Source organism: Nerophis ophidion, linkage group LG02, assembly GCF_033978795.1.
Source record: "Nerophis ophidion isolate RoL-2023_Sa linkage group LG02, RoL_Noph_v1.0, whole genome shotgun sequence".
NCBI classification, from domain to species: domain Eukaryota; kingdom Metazoa; phylum Chordata; class Actinopteri; order Syngnathiformes; family Syngnathidae; genus Nerophis; species Nerophis ophidion.
In genome coordinates this window covers 53,043,763-53,066,390 of record NC_084612.1, presented here as the reverse complement: position 1 = coordinate 53,066,390, position 22,628 = coordinate 53,043,763, and the positions used below count along the sequence as shown (strand labels likewise).

General features: G+C 40.6%; 1 protein-coding gene across 1 annotated transcript in view; it reads left to right on the top strand.

The window, feature by feature from the left end:
- The first annotated feature begins 580 nt into the window (after nt 1-580).
- lactbl1b (lactamase, beta-like 1b) overlaps nt 581-22,628 on the top strand; it is a 53,825-nt gene continuing 31,777 nt past the window's right edge. The window contains exons 1-2 of the mRNA XM_061886384.1: nt 581-738; nt 17,620-17,702. Of these exons, the coding sequence (XP_061742368.1) occupies nt 17,643-17,702 (60 nt within the window). The 5' untranslated portion in view covers nt 581-738; nt 17,620-17,642. The remainder of the gene's footprint in view (nt 739-17,619; nt 17,703-22,628) is intronic.

Here is a 22,628-nt window from a genome sequence, read left to right as displayed (position 1 = left end):
TGCTGGTGGCTCCCATTAAAAACAATGTGAATATGTGTGGAGCCCTGCAACTCGTGACGTCACGCACACATACTCCCGGTAAAAGCAGGGCTTTTCTATTAGCGACCAAAAGTTGGCGAACTTTATCGTCGATGTTCTCTACTAAATTCTTTCAGCAAAAATATGGCAATATCGCGAAATGATCAAGTATGACACAGAGAATGGACTTGCTATTCCCGTTTAAATAAGAAAATCTCATTTCAGTAGGCCTTTAATGTTGGTCCGTCACCTCATTTATGCTGTCTGCCACATCTTTTCAAGTGATCATTCAATATGGTTTGAGAACAGGATTGCTATTGTGACATCTAGTGGACACACTAAGAACAGCAGTTTCTTTCAATAAAAGTTCAGCTCACATTTACACTTTGCATACTTATTTGGCAGGCCAAATAAAACCTGCTCGCGGGCCTGACCCGGCTTGCGGGCCGTATGTTTGGGTTTACATCCAAAAATGTGCAGTGAGAGCTGCAGAGCACCGCCCTTAAAGGGCACCACCCGTTTCAGTGCCATGGCAGATGTGGCCATTGGTTGTGCTGCTTAATCCAGAATGCTGGGTCTGATACAAGTGGGATTTAGTCATAACGATGATACCAACATCTGGCAGGAGAGCTCCGAACACAAGCAAAGGTGGAATACATTAGTATTATTTCTTTGGACTTTTCCGTGCGGAGCCAAGGAATACCGCTGACTGACCCTGAGGTAAGTGCACGGGGAGCTGAGGGCCTGGGGACACGCCGTGGCCTGAAAAGACGACTCATTGGCGGTTATGTAACCTGCCAGTGAGGAAGGAAATCACCTCGTTATCTTTTGGTTGTTGTTTGTTGCTGCGCAGAGTGGAGAAACGACATCTGTGTGGATAAACTACATCTTTGTAGAGCAGACCTGGGTAAATTAAGGCCCGAGGGCCACATGCGGCCCGTTGAGTTTTTTAATCTGGCCCGCCAGATATTCCCAAATATTTTTTGTACATCTTTAAGATGGAAAGTGTAGCTGCCTTTATGATGTGCATTGATGTTTTCACATAGAAACCAAATACAAAATACTAAACACAAAGTATTTCAATGGCTGTAATCCGCGCTTTTGCATGATATACTAGTTACTATGGTAATCAAATTAGTTTTTATGGTAATATAACTAGTTACAAGGCCAATTTAATTAGTTACTATGAAAATCGAATTAGCTACTATGGTGATGTACTGAACCCGTTTCCATTTGAGTTGGGAAATTGTGTTTGAGGTAAATAAAAACAGAATACAATGATTTGCGAATCATTTTCAACCCATATTCAATTGAATGCACTACAAAGACAAGATATTTGATGTTAAAACTCCTGAACTTTATATATTTTTTTGCAAATAATAATTAACTTAGAATTTCATGGCTGCAACGCGTGCCAAAGTAGTTGAGAAAGGGCATGTTCACCTCTGTGTTACATCACCTTTTCTTTTAACAACACTCAATAAACGTTTGGGAACTGAGGAAACTAATTGTTAAAGCTTTGAAAGTGGAATTTTTTCCCATTCTTGTTTCATGTAGAGCTTCAGTCGTTCAACAGTCCGGGGTCTCCGCTGTTGTATTTTATGCTTCATAATGCGCCACACATTTTCGATGGGAGACAGGTCTGGACTGCAGACGGGCCAGGAAAGTACCCGCACTCTTTTTTTACGAAGCCAGGCTGTTGTAACACGTGCTGAATGTGGTTTGGCATTGTCTTGCTGAAACAAGCAGGGGCGTCCATTAGAAAGACGCCGCTTAGATGGCAGCATATGTTGCTCCAAAACCTCTATGTATCTTTCAGCATTAATGGTGCCTTCACAGATGTGTAAATTACCCATGCCTTGGGCACTAATGCACCCCCATACCATCACAGATGCTGGCTTTTGAACTTTCCGTCGATAACAGTCTGGATGCTTCGCTTCCCCTTTGGTCTGGATGACACGATGTCGAATATTTCCAAAAACAATTTGAAATGTGGACTCGTCAGACCACAGAACACTTTTACACTTTGCATCAGTTCATCTTAGATGATCTCGGGCCCAGAGAAGCCGGCAGCATTTCTGGATGTTTTTGATAAATGGCTTTCGCTTTGCATAGTAGAGCTTTAACTTGTACTTACAGATGTAGCGACAAACTGTATTTAGTGACAGTGGTTTTCTGAAGTGTTCATGAGCCCATGTGGTGATATCCTTAGGAGATTGATGTCAGTTTTTGATACAGTGCCGTCTGAGGGATCGAAGGTCACAGTTGGTTTCCGGCCATGCCGCTTACGTGGAGTTATTTCTCCAGATTCTCTCAAGGTTTTGATGATATTATGGACTGTAGATGTTGAAATCCCTTAACTTCTTGCAATTGCACTTTGAGAAACGTTGTTCATTAACTGTTTGACTATTTGCTCACACAGTTGTGGACAAAGGGTGTACCTCGCCCATCCTTTCTTGTGAAAGACTGAGCATTTTTTGGGAAGCTCTTTTATACCCAATCATGGCACCCACCTGTTTCCAATTAGCCTGCACACCTGTGGGATGTTCCGAATAAGTGTTTGATGAGCATTCCTCAACTTATCAGTATTTATTGCCACCTTTCCTAACTTCTTTGTCACGTGCTGCTGGAATCAAATTCTAAAGTTAATGATTATTTGCAGAAAAAAAATGTTTATCAGTCTGAACATCAAATATGTTGTCTTTGTAGCATATTCAAATGAATATGGGTTGAAAATGATTTGCAAATCATTGTATTCGGTTTATCTTTACATCTAACACAATTCCCCAACTCATATGGAAACGGGAAAATGAAGCTCAGATGAGGCACCAAGCTCTGTGGGTGAGGAGCGTTTCCACAGGGTGTTTCCAGAGTCTGAAATATGGGTGTCAGGGACAGATGTGGAAGGAGATTTTTACAACAAAGTTCTAAAGCTTAATGATATATCACATATCAGATTGTAGGTCAGGTTTTTTACCCTTTGTTTTCTTATTTCGCTGTTTGTTACACTTTTGTTGTGTTTTGCTAGATTTTAAATATGTCGATAGATATATATAATTATTACTATTGTAAATCCCACATTCTTTACTTTCATATACATTCTGGGTGTCTCATTCAGTAAGAAAATGTAAAATTCCATTCTGTTTTTTAAGGTGGTCCCTCATAACGTTTTTAGCTTCCAATTAGACATTATTGTGAGGTTTTGTATTAGTGTTCCTAAGAATCAGATATACCGGCCCCAGACACATTTTTTTCTATAAATTGGGCCCCCGAGTCAAAACAATTGCCCAGGCCTGGTGAAGAGAAACTACTACTGTGTACGCATACTTGCCAACCCTGCCGGATTTTCCGTGAGACTCCCGAAATTCACCGCCTCTCCCGAAAACCTCCCGGGACAAATTTTCTCCCGAAAATCTCCCGAAATTCAGGCGGAGCTGGAGGCCACGCCCCCCTAGCTCCACGAGGACCTGAGTGACGTGTCTGAGAGTGTGTCTGCCCAATGACGTTATAACTATAGAATGATCGAGGGCGAGTTCTTGGTTTCTTATGTGGGTTTATTGTAAGCAGTTTCATTAACGTCCTCCCGGCGCAGTAACAACACACAATAACAACAGTCACGTTTACGTCCAACACTCTACTGTAAGGCAGTTCGTCTGCCGTAAACAGCATGTGACAATACTGCCATCTACTGTACATAATGCACCACAACACCTCCGGGCAATTTCAACCCTTTAATCCTCCTCCATTCACATCCCATCTCCCCGGATTGTAAATAACCTAATGTAAATAATCGGATGTATTTCTAATATATATACATGTTCTTATGCTATGTGAACCCACTATGTTCTCTGCTGGCTGTACATATCCTACTAAGTCACACCTACACTGTTTCAATGTCCATTTCTCTGTTTATGTAATTGTTGATGACTGAAGTACTGATATCAACCAAAGCTCCTCATCCCACCTCCCGGATTGTAAATAATTCAATGTATATACTATGATGATTAACTTGTGTGGTGACTGTATTATGCTGATAGTATATATTTGTACCATGAATTGATTAACGTGGACCCCAACTTAAACAAGTTGAAAAACTTATTGCGGTGTTACCCTTTAGTGGTCAATTGTACGGAATGTGTACTGTACTGTGCAATCTACTAATAAAAGTTTAAATCAATCAATCGTGCATTTGTGACAATAACATCTTCTTTAGAAGGTGCAGTGCACAACTGCGCACACAACAGCTGTAAATATACTACTCCCCTCTTAACCACCCCCCCTACCATGCCCCCGCCCCAAACTACGAAACCCCCCGCCCCACCCCCGACCACGACCCCCCACCTCTTGAAATCAGAGGTCTCAAGGTTGGCAAGTATGTGTGTACTGTACGCCTGCCATCTTATTGATCCGCCCCGGCTGTACGAACACTCGCAGTGTTTTTGGGACCAGCGTCTTCGCAGCACACAACACATTTTGATCGAGGCCTCGTGAAAAATGTCAAACATGTGAGATCAGTTTGCTAAGTGCAAAATTGAGCTGCATTTTGAAATGAAAGAAATTGCTGTTCCCAATGTGTCCACTGGATGTCACAGGAGCAATTCTGTTAGGCAAGCAAGCGGTACATGGTCAAGAGGGGCTGTGAGTCCTCCTCCTCGACCTAAGATAAAACAAAGACGAGTAAAGTAAACAATCCAGATGCAACATGAGACTCTGCACATTGATACAGTTCTGTGGAAAAGTTTGTCTTCTGTGTACATTTAAAGAAAGTGAACCATGGAAATAGCAAATGAGTTTTTATTCATGCTTTATTTGTTTTTTTTTCAATCCTAGATGGGTGGTGACTTCAAGTTTGATTGCTTTGTAGAAACACTGAAATGACGTCTAGGTTCATTGGGTTCTTCATGGTGTTTTTGAAACTGCACCAATTGAACTTTCAACTAACTTGAAATGTTTTGCCAAGAGGATTATTTGGGATGTGTACATTTTCAGAGTGTGTGTGTGCAAATTTTGGGCCAAAGTAAAACAAAGAAAATGATCCTAAGTTGTCTTTATTTTTAAGTTATCATGCCATGATTTCTCTCATCTGGCCCGTGTGGGAATACATTTTCCTCCATGAGGCATCGACACACCTGCTTTTAGTAGTTTACTGTTAATATCTGCTTACTTTCTCTTTTATCATATGCTATCTACACTTCTATTAAAATGTATCCTTCCATCCATTACTACCGCTTATTCCCTTTGGGGTCGCGGGGGGCGCTCGTGCCTATCTCAGCTACAATCGGGCGGTACGTGGTGTACACCCTGGACAAGTCGCCACCTCATCGCAGTGCCAACACAGATCGACAGACAACATTCACACTTACACACTAGGACCCATTTAGTGTTGCCAATCAACCTATCCCCAGGTGCATGTCTTTGGAGGTGGGAGGAAGCCGGAGTACCCGGAGGGAACACACGCAGTCATGGGGAGAACATGCAAACTCCACACAGAAAGATCCCGAGCCCGAGATTGAACCCAGGACTACTCAGGACCTTCGTATTGTGAGGCAGATGCACGAACACCTCTTCCACCGTGTTGCCCTGTTAAAATGTAATAACCACTTATTCTTCTCTTCTTTGATACTTTACATTAGTTTTGGATGATACCACACATTTAGGTATGGATCCGATACCAAGTAATTACAGGATCATACATTGGTCATATTTAAAGTCCTCATGTGTCCAGGGACGTATTTTCTTGAGTTTATAAACAATAACAAATCACAAACTAATTTGTGACAATAAAAATACCATAGTAATCATAGTAGTATCGACTAAATACGCTCTTGTACTTGGTATCATTACAGTCAATGTCTGTGTATTTACCCATGGCATTTGTTTACATTCATTTGCTTGCTGTTAGCGATGAGCTATTGTAACCTCCTATGGTGTGTAGTAAAGCATGATTAGCTATTCCTCGTCCTCCAGTGATAACACTAAATGTAAGAAACATACTTTATTTGTCGCCATAGAGGCCAGGATTAATGATTTAGAAGTAGCTAAAACAATACCTGTCACACAAGGACTTGGGTTAGGATTGTTTCCTCGACGCAGAGGATGATTGGGAGGAGCCAGGCGTGAACGTGAGTACATAAGGATTTATTTAACAAAACAAATAGACTACAACAAAAGGCAAACAAAGGGCGCGCACGAGGCCGGAAAACAAACTTGGCTAATGAAAAAACAAAAGACTAGCATAAATGCTACAAACTACAAACATGAAACAAAAACACTTGCACTGTGGCATGAAAAAACAAAACTTGCACTGAGGCATAAATTCAAAACTTACTTGGCGTGGACAAAAACGAACAGCAAGGCATGAAGCTGATGCATACGGGATGTGTAGGTACATGGAAATGTGGGAAGTTGCCAGATTGACTATCAGGTGACTGTGGCTTAAATACTAGCAGTTATAATTAACCAGCAGGTGTGAAAACTGAGGACCGGGGCGTGACTTGGAGACAGGGTGGAAACTAATGAGTAACTATGGAAACAAAAACAAACCAGGAAGTGCAAAACAGAACTGAGTGTCCAAAAAAGCAAAACAAAACATAATCCATAGGCGTGACAATACCGAAATGTTTTATTAATTTTATTTTCTAAACGGTCCTGTCCAGCCGCTAATACAGATGATATTGTTGATGTAGACGAGGGGTGTAGGACAGGAAAGTCTATTCCCACGTGGGCCGAACGGGCAAAATCATGGCATAATAACTTAGAAATAGGGCAAATTCAAATTAGCCAACAAAGAAAGTTTGTTGTGGTCCTCTTTATTTCTAAATATATTGAAACGTATCAAAATAAGTTTTGGTACTGGTACCAAATTTTTGGTATCAGGACAACCCTAGTTTTGTTGTCCTTTTAAGCTGTATTTAAAAGAAAAGTTTACATATATATATATATATATATATATATATATATATATATATATATATATATATATATATATATATATACAGTGGGGCAAAAAAGTATTTAGTCAGCCACCGATTGTGCAAGTTCTCCCACTTAAAATGATGATAGAGGTCTGTAATTTTCATTAAAGGTACACTTCAACTGTGAGGGACAGAATGTGAAAAAAAAAATCCAGGAATTCATATTGTAGGAATTTTAAAGAATGTATTTAAAAAAGTTATGGTGGAAAATAAGATTTACGATACATGGCCCCATTCAGTCTTTCCTTAACACAGATCAATCGTCAGATCCCCTTGGCAGAAAAACAGCTCCAAAGCATGATGTTTCCACCCCCATGCTTCACAGTGGGTGCAGTGTTCTTGGGATGCGCCTCAGTATTCTTCTTCCTCCAAACACGACGAGTTGAGTTTATACCAAAAAGGTTTTTTTTGGTTTCATTTGACCACATGAAATTCTCCCAATCCTCTGCTGTATCATCCATGTGCTCTCTGGCAAACTTCAGACGGGCCTGGACATGCACTGGCTTAAGCAGGGGGACACGTCTGGCACTGCAGGATTTAATTCCCTGTTGGGGTAGTGTGTTACTGATGGTAACCTTTGTTACTTTGGTCCCAGCTCTCTGCAGGTCATTCACCAGGTCACCTTGTGTGGTTCTGGGATTTTTGCTCACCGTTCTCATGATCCTTTTGACCCCACGGGATGAGATTTTGCGTGGAGCCCCAGATCGAGGGAGATTATCAGTGGTCTTGTATGTCTTCCATTTTCTGATAATTGCTCCCACAGTTGACTTTTTCACACCAAGCTGCTTGTTTATTGTAGTTTCACTCTTCCCAGTCTGGTGCAGGTCTACAATTCTTTTCCTGGTGTCCTTCGACAGCACTTTGGTCTTGGCCATAGTGGAGTTTGGAGTCTGACTGTTTGGGGCTGTGGACAAGTGTCTTTTATACAGATAAAGAGTTCAAACAGGTTCCATTAATACAGGTAACAAGTGGAGGACAGAAGAGCTTCTTAAAGAAGAAATTACAGGTCTGTGAGAGCCAGGGATCTTCCTTGTTTGAAGTGACCAAATACTTATTTTCCACCGTAATTTACAAAAAAATTATTTAAAATTCCTACGATGTGAATTCCTGGATTTTTTCACATTCTGACTCTCACAGTTGAAGTGTACCTATGATGAAAATTACAGACCTCTGTCATCATTTTAAGTGGGAGAACTTGCACAATCGGTGGCTGACTAAATACTTTTTGGTCCCACTGTATATGTTTACTTCCGTATATATATATATATATATATATATATATATATATATATATATATATATATATATATATATATATATATATATATATATATATACAGCTAAAATACACCAAACATGGATAAGTGTGGAAAGAATGTTTTTTTCCATGTTCCCATTATGCACTCTAATGAATTTAAATTTAAAAAAAAGTTAAAGTACCAATGATTGTCACACACACACTAGGTGTGGTGAAATCTTTCTTCTGCATTTGACCGATCCCCTTGTTCACCCCCTGGGAGGTGAGTGGAGCAGTGGGCAGCAGCAGTTCCGCGCCCGGGAATCATTTGTGGTTATTTAACCATGGGGATAATTTAAAATTGTTTTATGGTGTTTGGCCATATTTTATAATATCTACAATGTTCAGTGAACAGGTTGTGTAATGTGTGTTGATATTTATGTTAGTTGCATTTTGTTTTTGCACTTTGACAAGGGACTGGACTATGGACTGGACTCTCACAATATTATGCAAGATCCACTATGGACTGGACTCTCACTATTGTCAGGCTTGGGCTGTGGATGTTTGTGCTTCCTCAATGCAAGGATGATGTGGGACGAGTCAGGCATGAATTCAGGTACATGATTTATTAAATAAACAAACACTATAATCAAAAATAATCAAACTAAGGGTGTTCACAAGGAGGTATAAAACTTGGCTACAAAATATAAACAGGAAACAAAAACACTTGCTCGATTGGCATGAATGAACTATGAACATACAAAACAAAAATAGCACTGTGGCATGAATACATAAACTTACTCGGCATGAAACTGTGGGCGAGGACGTGAAGGTTTGAACAGCATGGATAGGGTGCGTGCGAGTGTGAGGATCCCAGGACGAAGACAAGAAAAAGAGTGACTTAAATAGCTGTGATGATTAGTGAAAACAGGTGAGGCTGAGAACAGGGACGTGACAGGTGAAAACTAACGAGGTTGGCATGGAAACAAACAAAACCAGGAAGTGCAAAACGTGACTGATTGTCCAAAATCAAAAACATAACATGACAAAACAAAATCCATAGGTTTGACAACTATTATGTTAGAGCCACTATGGTCTGGACTCTAACAATATTATGCTAGATCCACTAAGGACTGGACACTCACAATATTATGTTAGATCCACAATGGACTGGACTCTCACATTATTGTGTTAGCTCCACTAGTGACTGGACTCTCACTATTATGTTAGATCCACTATGGACTGGACTCTCACACTATTATGTTAGATCCACTATGGACTGGATTCTCACAATATTATGTTAGATCCACTATGGACTGGACTCTCACACGTTTATGCTAGATCCACTATGGACTGGTCTCTCACACGATTATGTTAGATCTACTATGGACTGGACTCTCACACTATTATGTTAGATCCACTATGGACTAGACTCTCAAACAATTTTGTTAGATCCACTATGGACTGGACTCTCACACGTTTATGCTAGATCCACTATGGATTGGACTCTCACACGTTTATGCTGGATCCACTATGGACTGGTCTCTCACACGATTATGTTAGATCTACTATGGACTGGACTCTCACAAAATTATGTTTGATCCACTATGGACTGGACTCTCACAATATTATGCTAGATCCACTATGGACTGGACTCTAACTATCTTGTTACATCCACTATGGACTGGTCTCACACAATATTATTCTAGATCCACTATGGACTGGACTCTCACACGATTATGTTAGATCCACTATGGCCTGGACTCTCACAAAATTATGTTTGATCCACTATGGACTGGACTCTCACAATATTATGCTAGATCCACTATTGACTGGACTCTGACTATCTTGTTACATCCACTATGGACTGGTCTCACACAATATTATTCTAGATCCACTATGGACTGGACTCTCACAATATTATGTTAGATCCACTATGAACTGGATTCCCACTATTATGTTGGATCCACTATGGACTGGACTCTCACTATTATGTTGGATCCGCTATAGAATGGACTCACAATATTATGCTAGATCCACTATGGACTGGACTCTCACGTTATTATGTTAAATCCACTATGGACTAAACTCTCACACTATTATGTTAGATCCACTATGGACTTGACTCTCACACTATTATGTTAGATCCACTATGGACTGTACTCTCACACTATTATGTTAGATCCACTAAGGACTGGGCTCTCACTATTATGTTAGATCCACTATGGACTGGACTCTCACTCTTATGTTAGATCTCCACATCACTGTCCCATTGGGCTGAGTTTTTCCTTGCCCTGATGTAGGATCTGAGCCGAGGATGTTGCTGTGGCTTGTGCAGCCCTTTGAGACACTCATGATTAAGGGCTATATAAGTAAACATTGATTGATTGATTGATATACAACTGTATGTCATATATTTTGGTATTACATTAATGCTAACTGAAAGCAGGTTATTCTTAGCACGTTAGCTATTTTCGATCGATTTTCTCATGTTTGCTAACTCAACATTACACTTTTGCTTTGGCTCTTCAGCATTCACACATAATTTCAACCGAAACTGCATATTTTAGTCCTTTGAAAAATATAAATGCATATTTTACTGGTTTTGACGATGAAACATATATTTTGATTTGTCTGTCTGTGGCCCATGGTGGGAAATTTTGTTTAGCTCTGGTATAAACAAACCTTCAGCTTGTGCACTCACAGTGTGTCACTTGGCATATGCCACTGGTGTGTTTTATTGTATTACCTTGTTTAATAATCAATTAACTCATATTATGTTCTACATATGGTGAATGTTTATATTCACTTTGGAGAAAGCAAACCACCAAGTTTAAGTAAATGGTGGTATTTCAGTTGGAGTATTTTGATATTTTCGCTGGTGGATTGGATCACTTCTCCTAGGAAAGAGGCCCTAATTGGCACTTGGGACTGCAAAAGTGTTAACCACATCCACAGAAGGGACTACCTGTCTAGCTCAACGCCAATATTTAAGGTATGACCAAAAACATTTTTTTTCCGGACACTTACACACCAACATTTCCTTTTATGGTCAAGATGTGCTCTCCTGACTTACCACACACACAGAGACCGGCAGGAGGATTAAACAACTGATGGTTTGGCTTCTCCAAGTTAGGAGTGCCTCATTTTCTTGACCTGACCTCCTCCAGGGAACTGCAGTCTTGTATAATGGCGCTCGCTTGTAGAAAAAACTACTTTTGTTTCAGTAAAGCGTCTCCGACGTCTTGTTTGATCCAGCCAAACTGCCGTGTCATTCTTCTGTCTGGGCGAGCATCAATATCCAAAGAGGAAAGTGATTTCCAAAGGGTCTCGGAACTCTAGGGCAGGGGTCGGGAACCTTTTTGGCTGAGAGAGCCATACAAGCCAAATATTTTTTAAAGTATTTCCGTGAGAGCCATACAATTTTATTTTATTTTCTTAACGCTGAATACAACTAAATGCGTGCATTTTTAAGTAAGACAATAAGTCTCTTATTCTTTTTAATAACATTGTTATTCTGAAGCTAAACAACAATAAATAAAATACTTCTTACCATTAATAATAATAATAACTGCTATAGCAGCCGCAACATTAATACGGCCACAACGACAACTCTTGCTGACCTACTGCCCTCGGTAATGGCACCATTCCCAAAGTATGTGGGCTCTATTGATAACTTCACTAGCAACTTTAACGACACCCTGCGCGAAACCATTGATAACATAGCACCGCTAAAGTTAAAAAAGGTTCCAAAAAAAGCGAACCCCGTGGTTTACAGAAGAAACTAGAGCTCAGAATTTATTATGTAGAAAGCTGGAACGCAAATGGCGCACGACTAAACTTGAGGTGCACCATCAAGCATGGAGTGATAGTTTAATAATTTATAAACACATGCTTACCTTAGCTAAAGCTAAATATTACTCAAATCTCATCCACCGTAATAAAAACGATCCCAAATTTGTGTTTAGTACGGTAGCATCGCTAACCCAACAAGGGACCCCTTCCAGTAGCTCCACCCACTCAGCTGATGACTTTATGCAATTCTTTAGTAAGAAAATTGAAGTAATTAGAAAGGAGATTAAAGACAATGCGTCCCAGCTACAACTGTTTTTTATTAACACTGACACGATTGTATATACGGCGGATACTGCCCTCCAAAATAGTTTCTCTCGTTTTGAGGAAATAACATTAGAGGATTTGTTACAACGTGTAAATGGAATTAAACAAACAACATGTTTACTTGACCCTCTTCCTGGGAAACTGATCAAGGAGCTCTTTGTATTATTAGGTCCATCAGTGCTAAATATTATAAACTTATCACTCTCCTCGGGCACTGTTCCCCTAGCATTCAAAAAAGCGGTTATTCATCCTCTTCTTAAAAGACCTAACCTCGACCCTAACCTCATGGTAAACTACTCATGGTCTCACCTTCCCTTTATTTCAAAAATCCTCGAAAAAATTGTTGCGGAGCAGTTAAATGAACACTTAGCGTCTAACAATCTATGTGAAACCTTTCAATCCGGTTTCAGGGCAAATCACTCCACGGAAACAGCCCTCGCAAAAATGACTAATGATCTATTGCTAACGATGGATTCTGATGCGTCATCTATGTTGCTGCTCCTCGATCTTAGCGCTGCTTTCAATACCGTCGATCATAATATTTTATTAGAACGTATCAAAACACGAATTGGTGTGTCAGACTTAGCCCTGCCTTGGTTTAACTCTTATCTTACTGATAGGATGCAGTGCGTCTCCCATAACAATGTGACCTTGGACTACGTTAAGGTAACGTGTGGAGTTCCCCAGGGTTCGGTCCTTGGCCCTGCACTCTTCAGCATCTACATGCTGCCGTTAGGTGACATCATACGCAAATATGGTGTGAGTTTTCACTGTTATGCTGATGACACCCAACTCTACATGCCCCTAAAGCTGACCAACACGCCAGATTGTAGTCAGCTGGAGGCGTGTCTTAATGAAATTAAACAATGGATGTCCGCTAACTTTTTGCAACTCAACGCCAAAAAAACGGAAATGCTGATTATCGGTCCTGCTAGACACCGACCTCTATTTAATAATACAACTCTAACATTTGACAGCCAAACAATTAAACAAGGCGACTCGGTAAACAATCCGTTTATTATCTTTGACCCAACTCTCTCCTTTGAGGCACACATTAAAAGCGTTACTAAAACGGCCTTCTTTCATCTCCGTAATATCGCTAAAATCCGCTCCAGTCTGTCCACTAAAGACGGTGAGATCATTATCCATGCGTTTGTTACGTCTCGCCTCGATTACTGTAACGTAATATTTTCGGGTCTCCCCATGTCTAGCATTAAAAGATTACAGTTGGTACAAAATGCGACTGCTAGACTTTTGACAAGAACAAGAAAGTTTGATCACCTGTACTGGCTCACCTGCACTGGCTTCCTGTGCACTTAAGATGTGACTTTCAATCAATCAATGTTTACTTATATAGCCCTAAATCACTAGTGTCTCAAAGGGCTGCACAAACCACCACGACATCCTCGGTAGGCCCACATAAGGGCAAGGAAAACTCACACCCAGTGGGACATCGGTGACAATAATGATCCAGTGGGACGTCTGTGACAATAATGATTATGAGAACCTTAGAGAGGAGGAAAGCAATGGATGTCGAGCGGGTCTAACATGATACTGTGAAAGTTCAATCCACAATGGATCCAACACAGTCGCGAGAGTCCAGTCCAAAGCGGGTCCAACTCAGCAGCGAGAGTCCCGTTCACAGCGGAGCCAGCAGGAAACCATCCCAAGCGGAGGCGGATCAGCAGCGCAGAGATGTCGAGGCGGATCAGCAGCGCAGAGATGTCCCCAGCCGATACACAGGCAAGCAGTACATGGCCACCGGATCGGACCGGACCCCCTCCACAGGGGAAAGTGGGACATAGAAGAAAAAGAAAAGAAACAGCAGATCAACTGGTCTAAAAAGGGAGTCTATTTAAAGGCTACAGTATACAAATGAGTTTTAAGGTGAGACTTAAATGCTTCTACTGAGGTGGCATCTCGAACTGTTACCGGGAGGGCATTCCAGAGTACTGGAGCCCGAACGGAAAACGCTCTATAGCCCGCAGACATTTTTTGGGCTTTGGGAATCACTAACAAGCCGGAGTCCTTTGAACGCAGATTTCTTGCCGGGACATATGGTACAATACAATCGGCAAGATAGGATGGAGCTAGACCGTGTAGTATTTTATACGTAAGTAGTAAAACCTTAAAGTCACATCTTAAGTGCACAGGAAGCCAGTGCAGGTGAGCCAGTACAGGCGTAATGTGATCAAACTTTCTTGTTCTTGTCAAAATTCTAGCAGCCGCATTTTGTACCAACTGTAATCTTTTAATGCTAGACATGGGGATACCCGAAAATAATACGTTACAGTAGTCGAGGCGAGACGTAACAAACGCATGGATAATGATCTCAGCGTCTTTAGTGGACAGAATGGAGCGAATTTTAGCGATATTACGGAGATGAAAGAAGGCCGTTTTAGTAACGCTTTTAATGTGTGCCTCAAAGGAGAGAGTTGGGTCGAAGATAATACCCAGATTCTTTACCGTGTCGCCTTGTTTAATTGTTTGGTTGTCAAATGTTAGAGTTGTATTATTAAATAGAGTTCGGTGTCTAGCAGGACCGATAATCAGCATTTCCGTTTTTTTGGCGTTGAGTTGCAAAAAGTTAGCGGACATCCATTGTTTAATTTCATTAAGACACGCCTCCAGCTGACTACAATCCGGCGTGTTGGTCAGCTTTAGGGGCATGTAGAGTTGGGTGTCATCAGCATAACAGTGAAAGCTAACACCGTATTTGCGTATGATGTCACCTAGCGGCAGCATGTAGATGCTGAAGAGTGCAGGGCCAAGGACCGAACCCTGGGGAACTCCACACGTTACCTTAACGTAGTCCGAGGTCACATTGTTATGGGAGACACACTGCATCCTATCAGTGAGATAAGAGTTAAACCAAGACAGGGCTAAGTCTGACATACCAATTCGTGTTTTGATACGTTCTAATAAAATATTATGATCGACGGTATCGAAAGCAGCGCTAAGATCGAGGAGCAGCAACATAGATGACGCATCAGAATCCATCGTTAGCAATAGATCATTAGTCATTTTTGCGTGGGCTGTCTCCGTCGAGTGATTCGCCCTGAAACCGGATTGAAAGGTTTCAAATAGATTGTTAGACGCTAAGTGTTCATTTAACTGCTCCGCAACAATTTTTTCGAGGATTTTTGAAATAAAGGGAAGGTGAGACACCGGTCGGTAGTTTACCATGAGGTCAGGATCGAGGTTAGGTCTTTTAAGAAGAGGATGAATAACCGCTTTTTTGAATGCTAGGGGAACAGTGCCCGAGGAAAGTGATAAGTTTATAATATTTAGCACTGATGGACCTAATAATACAAAGAGCTCCTTGATCAGTTTCCCAGGAAGAGGGTCAAGTAAACATGTTGTTTGTTTTATTCCATTTACACGTTGTAACAATTCCTCTAATGTTATTTCCTCAAAACGAGAGAAACTATTTTGGAGGGCAGTATCCGCCGTATATACAATCGTGTCAGTGTTAATAGAACCCCGTTGTAGCTGGGACGCATTGTCTTTAATCTCCTTTCTAATGACTTCAATTTTCTTGCTAAAGAATTGCATAAAGTCATCAGCTGAGTGGGTGGAGCTACTGGAAGGAGTCCCTTGTTGGGTTAGCGATGCTACCGTACTAAACAAAAATTTAGGATCGTTTTTATTACGGTGGATGAGATTTGAGTAATAATTAGCTTTAGCTAAGGTAAGCATGCGTTTATAAGTTATTAAACCATCACTAAATGCTTGATGGTGCACCTCAAGTTTAGTCGTGCGCCATTTGCGTTCCAGCTTTCTGCATAATAATTTCTGAGCTCTAGTTTCTTCTGTAAACCACGGGGTGCGCTTTTTTGGAGCCTTTTTTAACTTTAGCGGTGCTATGTTATCAATGGTTTCGCGCAGGGCGTCGTTAAAGTTGTTAGTGAGGTTATCAATAGAGCCCACATACTTTGGGAATGGTGCCATTACCGAGGGCTGTAGGTCAGCAAGAGTTGTCGTTGTGGCCGTATTAATGTTGCGGCTGCTATAGCAGTTATTATTATTATTAGTTTGACGAACATGCGTCTGAACCTCGAATTTTATAAGGTAATGATCGGACAATACTTTAGTATACGGGAGTATCGTAACTTTGGAAGCGGTGATACCCCTGACAAGCACTAGGTCTATCGTATTACCGTCGCGATGCGTGGGTTCATTTATTATTTGTGTGAGACTTTAAGGTTTTACTACTTACGTATAAAATACTACATGGTCTAGCTCCATCCTATCTTGCCGATTGTATTGTACCATATGTCCCGGCAAGAAATCTGCGTTCAAAGGACTCCGGCTTATTAGTGATTCTCAAAGCCCAAAAAAAGTCTGCGGGCTATAGAGCGTTTTCATTTCGGGCTCCAATACTCTGGAATGCCCTCCCGGTAAAAGTTCGAGATGTCACCTCAGTAGAAGCATTTAAGTCTCACCTTAAAACTCATTTGTATACTCTAGCCTTTAAATAGACTCCCTTTTTAGACCAGTTGATCTGCCGTTTCTTTTCTTTTTCTCCTATGTCACACTCTCCCTTGTGGAGGGGGTCCGGTCCGATCCGGTGGCCATGTACTGCTTGCCTGTGTATCGGCTTGGGGACATCTCTGCGCTGCTGATCCGCCTCCGCTTGGGATGTTTTCCTGCTGGCTCCGCTGTGAACGGGACTCTAGCTGCTGTGTTGGATCCGCTTTGGACTGGACTCTCGTGACTGTGTTGGATCCATTATGGATTGAACTTTCACAGTATCATGTTAGACCCGCTCGACATCCATTGCTTTCCTCCTCTCCAAGGTTCTCATAGTCATCATTGTCACCGACATCCCACTGGGTGTGAGTTTTCCTTGCCCCTATGTGGGCCTACCGAGGATGTCGTAGTGCTTTGTGTTGTGGTTTGTGCAGCCCTTTGAGACACTAGTGATTTAGGGCTATATAAGTAAACATTGATTGATTGATTGATTAATGCGACTTCTTCAACAAGTGCGGTTGAAACCGGATAAATGGATTAAAATGTATTAGAATGTTTTATATTTTGAACGTTATTTTTAACACTGTGACTACCAGCGGAATTATTCATTACTTATCATGTTATACAATGTCAGCTAAGATGTATCTGAGAGCCAGATGCAGTCATCAAAAGAGCCACATCTGGCTCTAGAGCCATAGGTTCCCTACCCCTGCTCTAGGGTGACGTGTGACTCTGTAAACGTGCTTGCACCAATTTGAAATGCATGCAAATGGCGAATTTTGTGTGTTTGTGTGTCAGACAGCGGCTGGTGAGTTGGAAGCATGGGAAAGGCTGGGAGTAAAGTCCTCAGGGAGGCCTCTGTGGACGGACTACAAGCGCAGGTAAAAAAAAGTGTGTGTGCGTGTGTGCGTGTGTGTGTGTGTGTGTGTGTGTGTGTGTGTGTGTGTGTGTGTGTGTGTGTGTGTGTGTGTGTGTGTGTGTGTATTTCAAACTTATATTTAACATTTTAATGTATATTTCCTTTTAATTTTAACATTCAGATTTAACATTTAGATTTAACATTTAAATTTAATGTTTTGATGTACGTTTAGATATAACGTTTAGATTCAACATTTAGTGTTAGATGTAATATTTAGATTTATGTTAAGACTTATATTTAACATTTAAAGTCAATACTCAGATTTGATATTCAAATTCACCATTCAAGATTTTCACTATTTAACAGTTAGATTTAGATTCAACATTTAGATTTAACATTTAGATCTAAAAAAAATATAGCTTTAAAAACATTTGTTTTCAATATTTAAGATTTACATTTAACATTTAGGATTTACATTTAGAATCAACATTTAGATTAAACATTTAGGAAAAACATTCAATTTAACATTTAGATTTTTATTTGACAGTTATATTTAGATTCATCCATCCATCCATTTTCTACCGCTTATTCCTTTTGGGGTCGCGGGGGGCGCTGGTGCCTATCTCAGCTACAATCGGGCAGATTCAACATTTATATTTAACATTCAGATTGATCATTTAGGTTTAACATTTAGGTTTACCATTTCGGTTTATATTTAAAATGCAGTGGTGTGGCGTCAGGTTCAGCAAGGCTTTCTCTGCTGGACTAACATAACCAGAAATCATCATCGTAATCAAAGATAAAAGTCATTTTTTATTTACGTTCCCTAAATAGGTAAAATTATTCATATTCTTTTCATGTCATATTATGCTCCTTCCAGTGCTGTTGTTTTTTGGTTAGAGTTTATATCCAATCAGAATTCAGTTAGTTTATGTTGCCATGCTGTACCAAATATGCCAGAAGCCTTCAGAATTAACAATGTATGTGCACTGTAAGTAAACGGGGACATACAGTTGATAGAAAGTTACAATAGCCAATCAGACCACGCGTGTTTGTCAGTAAGGCCTTCTAGATGGCCTAAGGCAGATATATATAGTGATGTTATGAGCTATGTCAGTGATTTTCAACCAATGTGCCGCGAAAAATCGTCAGGTGTGCTGTGGGAAATGATGTGATATCTCCTAATTAACCATTGTCGGGTGTCTGTGCTGTAATAAAGTACGGCAGATAATGTAATGCTCTTCTGTTACCAGGAATTGATTAACGTGGACCCCGGCTTAAACAAGTTGAAAAATATATTAGGGTGTTACCATTTAGTGGTCAATTGTACAGAATATGTACTGTACTGTGCAATCTACTAATACAAGTTTCAATCAATCAACCAACGTTTCAGTAGGTGGCCGCAGAGGGCGATAAATACCTGTAAAGACAATCGAGTTAGCGTGACTCGTGACAGTGAAAGTTTGGGATCACAGCAAGAGGAGGCCAGCAAGTGACAGTGATGGAGAAGTTTTTGTAAAGGGAAAATGTAAATGCAGAACAGGGTCCTGGACAAAATGAGTATGAGTATGAGTGGTTGACAAAATAAAAAAGTCAAGACGGTGAGCTCGAGGCAATACAGCAAAAGTTATCTTTCATCATCATCATTTCTTTTGTATATAAAAGTATATAAAATGCATAAGCCACGCACAGGTGACACTTTCATTGTTTTTTGTTTCTTATACATTTCCATTGATCAAAAAGGAGCAGATGGAAGAATACAATTCTTATATTTATCTGCCCCCTTTTTAAATGATAAATGGGTTGTACTTGTATAGCGCTTTTCTACCTTCAAGGTACTCAAAGCGCTTTGACACTACTTCCACATTTACCCACTCACACACACATTCACACACTTTTGGAGGGAGCTGCCATGCAAGGCGCCAACCAGCACCCATCAGGAGCAAGGGTGAAGTGTCTTGCTCAGGACACAACGGACGTGACGAGGTTTGAACCAGGGACCCTCGGGTTGCGCACGGCCACTCTGCCACTGCGCCACGCCGTCCCTTAACAGAAATTATGTTAGATGACTGTTCCTTCCACCTACACCCCAACTCCAACATCATTTTTAATTTTCGTTTAAGCATTTTCACAATGACACCAATCCATCCATCCATCCATTTTTGTAACGCTTATTCTCTTCGGGGTCGCGGGGGGCGCTGGATCCTATCTCAGCTACAATCGGGCGGAAGGCGGCGTACACCATGGACAAGTCGCCACCTCATCGCAGGGCCAACACAGATAGACAGACAACATTCACAATCACATTTACACACTAGGCCAATTTAGTGTTACCAGTCAATCTATCCCCAGGTGCATATTTTTGGAGGTGGGAGGAAGCCAATCACTGTTCCCTCCACCAACAGCCTAACTCTAACATCCATCCATCCATTTTCTACCGCTTATTCCCTTTCGGGGTCGCGGGGGGCGCTGGCGCCTATCTCAGCTACAATCGGGCGGAAGGCGGGGTACACCCTGGACAAGTCGCCACCTCATCGCAGGGCCCTAACTCCAACATACTTTTTCATTTTCATTGAAGTATTTTCACAATGAAAAGTCCAATCAACCGTCTCCGCTCAGGATGGTCTCCTGCTGGCCCCACTATGGACTGGACTCTCCACTCTTATGTTAGATACACTATGGACTGGACTTTCACAATGTTATGTCAGACCCACTCAACGTCCTTTGTATCTGGTCTCCAATAGAGGGGGGTGGGGGGGGGGGGTACCCTTTGTGGCCCTCTCCAAGGTTTTTCATAGTCATTCTCATCGACGTCCCACTGAGTTGTGAGTTTTTCCTTGCCCTTATGTGGGCGCTTAACCGCGGATGTCGTTGTGGCTTGTGCAGCCCTTTGAGACACTTGTGATTTAGGGCTGAATAAAAAAACATTGATTTATTGATTGATTGATTGATTGATTGAAAATCGAAAATCAGTTTGATATAATTCCAGTCGTCTCTTTGTGTACCTCTTTTGAAATTCAAAGATATTCTTGCAACTTTTTAAGTCTTTCTTTAGAGAATTCCATTCTTTCACACCAACACCAAGCACTTCTCCGCAGTGCTTGGTGTGTGGTGAGAAGCTATCCGATAACGCCATAGTGCCAAGCAAGCCATCTCCAAACAAAACACCCTTCCGTTCAAAACAAGCCGATGGACTATTTGGTACGCTTATGTAGAAACAATGAGAAACAGGCAACTTGTCTGAGAAAAATCACACAAGTAAACGAGAGAGCCCTCTAATCTAGCTACTTTTGTTGATGAACTCGTAGTTAAATCCAAAAAGTCCCACGCTGTGGCAGAAACATGAATACTGCCAGCTTGTAAAGCCATGACGAGAGGTCCGACTAATCAAAGCTGCTTGCAAGTAAAGAGTGGTGTGCAAAACTGGCATACCTGGCTGATATATTTCATTATCTGGATGAACTGAACACACGGATGCAAGGCTGAAATGAAAACCCGCTTACAATCGCTGAAAAAATTTATAGATTCTGTTTAAAGGTGCAGCTCTGGCAACAACATGTGCAGCATGGCAACCTTGAGATGTTCCCACTCACCGAGAATCTGCATGATGGCAACACTGCTGGAATGTGCAAAGTGATTGGCACACATTTGAAAACTCTCAAGGAGAAGTTGTTATTTGATTTCTCTTCAGCCTTCACAGAATGCCTTGACTGGGTCAGGGACCCATACAGCTCAGCATCCGGAGCAAGAGGAACTGAAACAAGATGGTGGTTTAAAGCTAAACTTTGCTGATCTTCCTTTGGACAGTTGTTTGTTATCTGTTGCCAAGGAGTTCCCCATTCTGGCCAACGAAGCCATTTTGACATTGCTCCCGTTTTCAAGCACATAGTATCTATTGTTTATTGTTTATTGATTATTGAATGGATCCCCATTAGCTGACGCCAAGGTGACAGCTAGTCTTTCTGGAGTCCATATAGGAGCATACAAAATGAAAATACAAATAATACATGCATTACCAAACATTATACAAAGGAAAAATACAACATAAGATAAAAAAGCATGTTAAACCCAGTATTAAAAATTCATGTCATGTGGGCAGCTGCAATAGGTGTATCTTCAAAGCTGTCTTGAATGATAATTTACTTTGTAAGGGATTAATGTGAGATGGCAACCCATTCCAGAATGATATACATCTTATACATGACTGTATGTTTGAGGATGTCACATTGGGGGGGTCGCAGCTTACTGTGAGGTTTGTTCTCCCAGGACGCAAATGGACTGTTTCTGACAGGATTTGAAGGTAGGAACATATTTATTTCCCAAATGACGCTCAACGAAGCACAAAACAAAAAAAACACCCGAAGGCAAGCAATACCGGACATTTAATTGGGGTTTAACATCTAGAGTTGTATTCAACAATTATATTTATATTAAGATTTGTATTTAACATTTAAAGATAGGCTCCAGCACCCCCCGCGAGCCCAAAATGGACAAGCGTTAGAAAATGGATGAATGGATTTGATATTTAGATTTATCATTTAGATTCAACATTTAAATTATTTAACATTTCTATTTAGATTCAACATTTATATTTAGCATTTATGATTTACATTTAACATTCAGGATTTACATTTAGAATTAACATTTAGATTTTTATTTGACATTTGTATTTAGATTCAACATTTTTATTTAACATTTACATGCAACTTTTAGATTTAACATTTAGTGTTATATTTAACATTTAGATTTATATATTTAACATTTAGATTTATATATTTAACATTTAGATGTATACTTAACATTCACATTTAACTATGTATCATTTAGGTTTAACATTTCAGTTCACCATTTCCGTTAAACATTTAGGTTTAACATTTAGACCCCAAAAGGGAATAAGCGGTAGAAAATGGATGGATTGATGGATTTAACATTTATATTTATATTTAAT